Source organism: Scylla paramamosain, chromosome 6 (assembly GCF_035594125.1).
Source record: "Scylla paramamosain isolate STU-SP2022 chromosome 6, ASM3559412v1, whole genome shotgun sequence".
In the NCBI taxonomy this organism is placed as follows: Eukaryota; Metazoa; Arthropoda; class Malacostraca; order Decapoda; family Portunidae; genus Scylla; species Scylla paramamosain.
The window spans coordinates 525001-532500 of NC_087156.1; the positions used below are offsets into that span (position 1 = coordinate 525001).

Here is a 7500-nt window from a genome sequence, read left to right on the forward strand (position 1 = left end):
TTCTGTTTTCTCTCTTTTTTTCCTTCTTTTCATCTCTTCTCTTTTCTTCCTTTCCCTCTTCTCTACTTCAATTTTCCTTTTCATCTGTGTTCTCTGTTTTCACCCACATTTCATCTCTTCCCTCCTCCCTCACACCCTCTTAGCCTCTCACCACCCCCTCATGTCCTCAGGTACTGTGCGAGAGGGTGGAGGGGACCCTGAATGCGGAAGAGGTACTCGCTTGTCTCGTATGAAGTCCCCCACAGGCATCCCAGAGTGTGGAGCTGATGCCCTTTGGTCCACCCTGTGCTCCACCAGCTTCAGGAGTCAGTGTGGCATAGATATATGTGGATGACTGTGGTGTCTTGTCTTGTGTGGAGTTACAAGGTTGGTGTATGGATGGGTAAGTGAAAGTAGAGATAAGATTTTAATTAGTGGTTTTGTAAGATTAGGTAGGAGTGCTGTTCGTCTTCATCAAGGGCTGACGTGTTGTGTGTTGAGTGAATGAGGGTGAAAATTGTGTGTTTTGGTATATGTAGGAGATAAGATTTTAATTAGTGGTTTTGTAAGGTTGGGTAGGAGTGCTGTTCGTCTTCATCAAGGGCTGACGTGTTGTGTGTTGAGTGAATGAGTGAATGAGGCTGAAAATTGTGTGTTTTGGTATATGTAGGAGATAAGATTTTAATTAGTGGTTTTGTAAGGTTGGGTAGGAGTGCTTCTTGTCTCCATAAAGGGCTGACGTGTTGTGTGCTGAGTGAGTGTTTAAATATATTTGTAGGAGATAATATTTTAGTGGTTCTTTTCCCCAACAAGGGTTAACGCATTGAAAGATTGTTGTGGGTGAGAGTAACGGTGAAAGTTGTGTGCCTTGTCTTGGTACATGTAAGAGATAAGCTATAATAAGTGTATTTGTAAGGTTAAGACAGTAGTGTTTCTCTTCCCCAACAAAGGTTAAGGTGTTGAAAGAGTGTTGTGAGTGTGAGGTGAGTGTGAAAGCTGTGTGCCTTGCCTTGCTATGCGTTTGTATATTTCTCATAGCACTTTCCTGCCAGACCACCTGTGTGTGTGTGTGTGTGTGTGTGTGTGTGTGGTGTGTTATATAAAATGCAAATAAATAACTACATTTCTCGACTGATGGGAGAAACACACTTTTAAAAGGCTCTATTCAAAGTAGCACAGGTTTTTAAGGATGTTTTTATTGTTTTAGTGACAAATTAACAACATTCCTACATTACTGTCAGGAGAAACACTCAAGAAAACCTCTGCTAATCATCTTTGTGGCCTTTGGAATCAATTGTGAGAGAGAGAGAGAGAGAGAGAGAGAGAGCTAAACCAATTCAACTTGATATGAGAGAAAATCTAATTATCTTCCATTCCCACAGAACCGTCACCCCAAACAATGAGTGGTGGAGGGTGCGTTCTGCGTTGACAGCCAGCATGAGCGGTGACAGGAGGTGTGTGAGACGCATGACAGCTTTAGTGACAAGTTGATGCAGGCAATGGTGCAATATTATTCCCTCAACACTCTCATTCACTTTGAGGGCTTGGAAACCACAGTGCCTTCAGATTTGTGGAGAAGTGTGTGTGTGTGTGTGTGTTTTTGATAGTTATATTAGTTGTTTAAATCATGCTGGGCTAATATCTATCCCTCTATCAATGTGTTTGTGTGTGTGTGTGTGTGTGTGTGTGTGTGTGTGTGTGTGTGTGTGTGTGTGTGTGTGTGTGTTAGTTATATTGTTTAAATCATGCTGGGCTAATATCTATCTCTCTATCTATGTGTGTGTGTGTGTGTGTGTGTGTGTGTTGTTTACCTATTGCACGAGACAGGGGAAGAGGGAAGAGGAGGAGAGGAGAGGTGCTTGGGAGATGAAAATGTATGTGTGTATGTGTGTATGAATATTTTCCCTATCATACACAAAAACACCCTTGAAATCCTATATATAATTTGCCATAGAACACACTTACTCTCTCCCACGTGCCCACTCCCCTCTCTCCCACCCTCTCACCTCCCACACACCTGTATTACCGCGTCCTGCAGCCTCAATGCACTCACCCCTTCTTTTCCAGCCATGGGTGCCTTGCCTCCTCGCACCACCACCACAAGCACCACCACTCCTGCCATCACCTACAAGGGGGAGACTGTGATGTGGCTGCAGGTGGATAGGTGAGACATTGTTCTGGTGTTGGTGTGTGGTGTTGCATTACCTTGAAATCCACAGGGCCTTCCACAGCCTTCCCACTGGTCCCTCCTGTCCTGTCCTCCTCCACACACCATCCACAGGCCTAAACCTAACCAACCTAACCTAACCTAACCTAACCTAACCTAACCTAACTTAACTTAACCTAACCTAACCTCACACCCACAGGGTTCGGAGGCCTCCAGAGAGCTGCCCAGAGTGAAGCTTGTGGTATAGAGGGACAGCTGCTGATCATCAAGCTTATGGAGTGACTGGAAGGAAAGTGGGAGGAGCCTGGAAGGAGTGGTGGAGGTACAGTACTTGGAGAAAATCTCTCCGCCATGATGACTGGGTGTCTGCTGTACAGGCCACTGACCAATGGTGAAAGAGGGAGAGAGACTGGCTAATGGTGGATGAGAGAGAGAGAGAAGGAGAGAGAGAGAGAGAGAGAGGAGAGAGAGAGAGAGCGAGAGTGTTGATAAATAATATTGGGCACAGGCTTCACCACTGGGTCGACTGTGAGGGCCGCATTCTTCTGCTAGGGAAGTATTGGCCTGGTTGGTGGCCGCGGCTGTTCACACACTCTTTCTTGCTGCGGCTGGCATGCTGTTCTGTCCTCTCTTGTTCCAGGAATTGCTGTCTGAGGTGTGTGTGTATGTGTGTGTGTGTGTAGAAGCCACCATCATCAACCCACAGCAGGTGATAATGATGCTTCCTGCTTTCATCGTCATTGGGGCTAGCCAGACCAACTTGGGGCTGTACTGGGGTGACGCTGTATGCCTCAGGTGGGTCTGGAGGGCTGAGATAGTGAGAAGGTAACAATTAAAAAAGGACTAGTGTACACTTAAACCATTACAAACACTATGTAATGCTGGTATAACACACACAAACACTGGTTTACCACATAGAGACATATATAAACACTTGCTATGGTTTGTATACTCTTAGAAACACACATAAACTCTTAATAAGTCTGGTATACACACAAACTTGTATACAAACACTAGTATATATTTAGAGACACATCCAAATCTTTGCTAAGTCTGATATAAACACACAAACCTCATAAGAGATGCTGGTATATGCTTGGAAATCTATACACACATTAGGTAAGACTAGTATACACAAATCTATACATATATTAGGAATTTATTGAATGATTGAGATGATTAGTACTCTCTCTCTCTCTCTCTCTCTCTCTCTCGTCTCTCTCCTCTCTCTCTCTCTCTCTCTCTCTCTCTCTCTCTCTCTCTCCTCCTCCTCTCTCTCTTTCTCTCATATCCTTTGTCTATCTCAAATTTTTCTCTTTTAATCTCTCCCTCTCTGTCTGTCTGTCTGTCTGTCTGTCTGTCTGTCTGTCCCACACCTCAGTACACCCTTCCTGTCTTCATACACTTTAGTACACCCTTCCTGTCTGCCCCTGGACCTTAATACACCCTGTATCACCCTTGCATCTCATTAAACTATCCCTATTTGTCCATCTCAATAAACCCTGTCTAATTTCCCTGTCCTGCTGTTTGTCTCATCTTACTACACCCTGTCTCTCCCTGCTTCTTGTTGCACCCTTCCTTTCCCCTACTCCTCAATACTCCCTTCCCACCCTGTGTCATGTGTATATATTTAAATATTTATATTCATTTGTGGCATTCTTCATGTGTTTTGGTCATTTTTGGGTGTGTTTGGGTGTGTTTTGGTCAGTTTTGGATGTGTTTTGGGATGTTTTGGGGTGTTTTGGGGTGTTTTTGTCTGTTTTGATGAGTTTGGGTGTGTTTTGAGGTGTTTTATGTGTTTTTTTGGTATTTTTAAGGAGTTTGGGTGTGTTTTGGGTGGCTACGGGTGTGCTGTGGGTGGATAAGACTGTTTCTGGGTGTTTAAGTGGGTGTGGATGTGTTTTGGGGTGTTTTGGATGTGTTTTGGGGTGTAGAGAGGTAGACGTGATGTGTGCAGGGTGTCTCAGTCCCTGGATGGGTGTAGGAGTGCGTGGTGGTGCTGTCTAGGTCTTGTGGTGTGGGAGTGCATGGAAAGGAACAGATAATTTAGGGCAGTTTATCATATTTAATTATTTTGTTTATTAATTTATTTACTATTATCATTATTTTTATTGTTTTTAAAGGGGGGTTAATTTTTACGTTCATCTTTTGTGTTCGGGAGTGGTTAGTGCTGTTGACAAAAAAATGGAGATCGTTTTATTTTTTAGTGTGGAAATTGTCGCAGTTTGTCAGGTGTTGATTGGTGTTGAGAGTCGCAGGTCCCGTCTAGCCCTCTGTCATAAAATGAACAATAAAGGGTTGATTTTCACTGATAGTTTATTTCCTTTAACGTAAACATGTAATGATATAGTTTTGTCTGTGTCTCCTGATGGTATGGCACTCTTGGCTAATATTTAACTAATTATATTCATGTCATTATATGAATAACTAATAACAATTCACTATCCTGCAGGTACTGTCAAGTCTATCGAAACATCAGCACGTCAATTGAGAGTCATGGATTTCAAGAGATTCCGATTTATTGCTGCTTCCTTCTCAATTTTAATAGTTCAGATAGACATTGCGTGTGGGGCACTGCTATTTACGAAGAACTGGAGGGTCACAGAAAGAAAGGGATGTTATATTCGTAATCTACGCAAAAAATAACTCTAGAAAAACAAACCACAGCATCTCTATTCATCCATTCTGTGTGTCTTCTCTTCTCTCTCTCTCTCTCCACTCTTAATGCTGCTGTGGGTCTCTGGGCTGGAGTACATCACAGAAAGATTGACACAGACTTATATATGAGAGGATGTTGTCTGTAACTATGCTATGGGGACATTGCAAGTTTGTGGGCTGTAGTCAATGAATAAGTGTGTCCTCTATAGCATACTTAAAAACCACACACACACACACACACACACGCACACTCTCTCTCTCTCTCTCTCTCTCTCTCTCTCTCTCTCTCTCTCTCTCTCTCTCTCTCTCTCTCTCTCTCTCTCTCTCTCTCTCTCTCTCTCTCTCTCTCTCTCTCTCTCTCTCTCTCTCTCTCTCTCTCTCTCTCTCTCTCTCACAGACTCACTATTTCCTAACCCTTGCCTGAAACAAATGAAAAACTTTTATCCTTCTCCAATCACATTTTAATTTTCTACTGACAGTCACAATCCCACAGTATATGTAGTAAATTTCAACTTTTACTTTCAGATTACCTTATTGTTGATGTGCAGTCTTGCTATGTGGGCGATGAACACCTCTGGGACATGACGAGCAGATGCCCATCCAGCACAGCTCAACTTGTATGGAATCTGGACCTGGACCATCACATGAATGCCACTGCCTTTGATATGTGTTTGATATGGCTTCTATTGCTTTCAAGTCACCATCTGCCTCTGTGAAATATGGAAGATCTTACAAGCTCAAGCATAATATTAAGCAAGTGATAGGAATGGTGATATGAGTGTGGTGTGTCTGAATTAGCTGTCAGAGTATTGTAAATATTATTACTTAGTCTTCCCAGTTATGAAATTAAGAACAGTTGTGAAGTTTGCTTTAAAACCCTTCATTAACTTTGCCACAAAACACTTTTACATGTTGTCAAAAGTGTGTAACTGTTATGAAGTGTGTGTATATATCATTACTACAGAAGAATCTGGAATTTCCCCTCAGATTACTTTAATGAATGAAGCTTGAGTTCACAGATGTGTGGTTTGTCAATTTCACCTGTATTCTCTCCTCTATGGCAGTCTGTTCTGGCAAAGTTTCATTTGTCAAAAGCATTACAGTTTGTAAATGGTGTGTCTTCATATGCCTTCACTAGCAATTATGAATTACACTATGGTCATGGGTTTTGTTCTTTTAATACAGTTGCCTCAAGATATTCTGAGCTTTACAATGCTGTCTTTAGTACACTGCAAGAAAATATAGAAATTTCATGTGGCAACATTTATTTTTAAAACATTATTTATTACTTTTAAAAATAGCAATGTGGGGCTTCCTTAATGCAAATAGTCTTGCCCATATGAAATGTTGCTAGTGTTAACATATAAAATTGTATTGCATCACAACCCCACTCAAAATTACATTACTGTCTCTATAGAGCAACATGTGTGGAAAGTGGTGTTCAGGATAACAAGAAGCCGGCATTGCTCAAGCTGACCACATTTCATCCATTTATACATACTTTTTATTATTAAAGCTTATCTTGTAATTATTGCTGAAGACATTGACTCATTTATTTATTTATTTATGACTTAGAACTATGATAAAGCTATGGATTGATATAATTCCTGATTTGTTTCCATTCTTGTCTCCGCTTGTCCATCCCTGAGTGGTCAGAAGCGGTGCTCCACTGATGATGTGGAAGCCTGAGACAGCCAATCATTTAATGGGCTAGGTTACCTTTTGTCACCAGTCTTCTGTGTGTCACTCACTACGTTTGGAAATGTTTACCTGTTCTATTTAATTTGTTGGTTATAATAATGTTTATGGTCAATAAACTATTTATAAAACTATTTATCTGTGTCAGTATGATAAAAGCAGTTATTGTTGTTATTGTTATTATTATTATTATTATTATTATTATTATTATTATTATCATTATTATTATTATTATTATTATTATTATTATTATTACACATTTTCCTCCTTGTATTTAAATATTATTATTATTATTATTATTATTATTATTATTATTATTATTATTATTATTATTACACATTTTCCTCCTTGTATTTAAATATTATTATTATTATTATTATTATTATTATTATTATTATTATTATCATGCATTTTTCTTGTATATAAATAAAATATTGTAACTGATTATTATCTTTTTTTTATCATTCATGTAGACTCAAACTCTCTCTCTCTCTCTCTCTCTCTCTCTCTCTCTCTCTCTCTCTCACGAATAAAATGACTGGTGAGGAATTCTAATCATTAAAGTGCTAAAAATTCCACTAAACCACGAGAAATAAATTATTAAGCCGTTCATTGCAAGGGCCACAGTCAGAAAGTGAAAAAATAAAAAATAAAAATCCTTAAATACCGAGGCTAAGTAAAACATAAGGAATTAGACAAATGATAATTAATAAACACATAAGGAATAATTAATAAACAAAAATTAAGCCAGGAAGACCATTATAATTATTGCAAGGAGACAATATGTATGTATATGTAATTCGAGGTTAAAATGGCTCAAATCTGGTCAAAAAAAGCACATCAATAGTATGCCATAAGTGAAGGTGTTCCTCAAGGCAGGGAAGGTTGGGGGGGGGGTGGCAATGAATAGGGGAGGGGCTATGAACTATTGGGGGGGTAACAGTCCCAATGACTATTAATTAATGACGCATCCAATTTAGCGTGTGTTAATTTTCGCG

General features: G+C 39.9%; 2 protein-coding genes across 16 annotated transcripts in view; one reads left to right on the plus strand and one right to left on the minus strand.

The window, feature by feature from the left end:
* Positions 1-2151, plus strand: part of LOC135101158 (uncharacterized) — a 3113-nt gene extending 962 nt beyond the window's left edge. The window contains exons 3-5 of one of the 4 annotated variants that reach the window (XR_010269081.1): positions 171-382; positions 1362-1433; positions 2047-2151. Coding sequence is in view for 2 of the 4 variants with exons in the window: in XM_064004702.1 (XP_063860772.1) it covers positions 171-305; positions 1362-1408 (182 nt within the window). In the remaining 2 variants the exon portion in view is untranslated. The remainder of the gene's footprint in view (positions 1-170; positions 383-1361; positions 1434-2046) is intronic. The other 3 variants (XR_010269082.1, XM_064004702.1, XM_064004704.1) reach the window with 3 other exon arrangements.
* LOC135101164 (uncharacterized) overlaps positions 1-7500 on the minus strand; it is a 166297-nt gene that overhangs the window by 118874 nt on the left and 39923 nt on the right. The window lies entirely within an intron of this gene.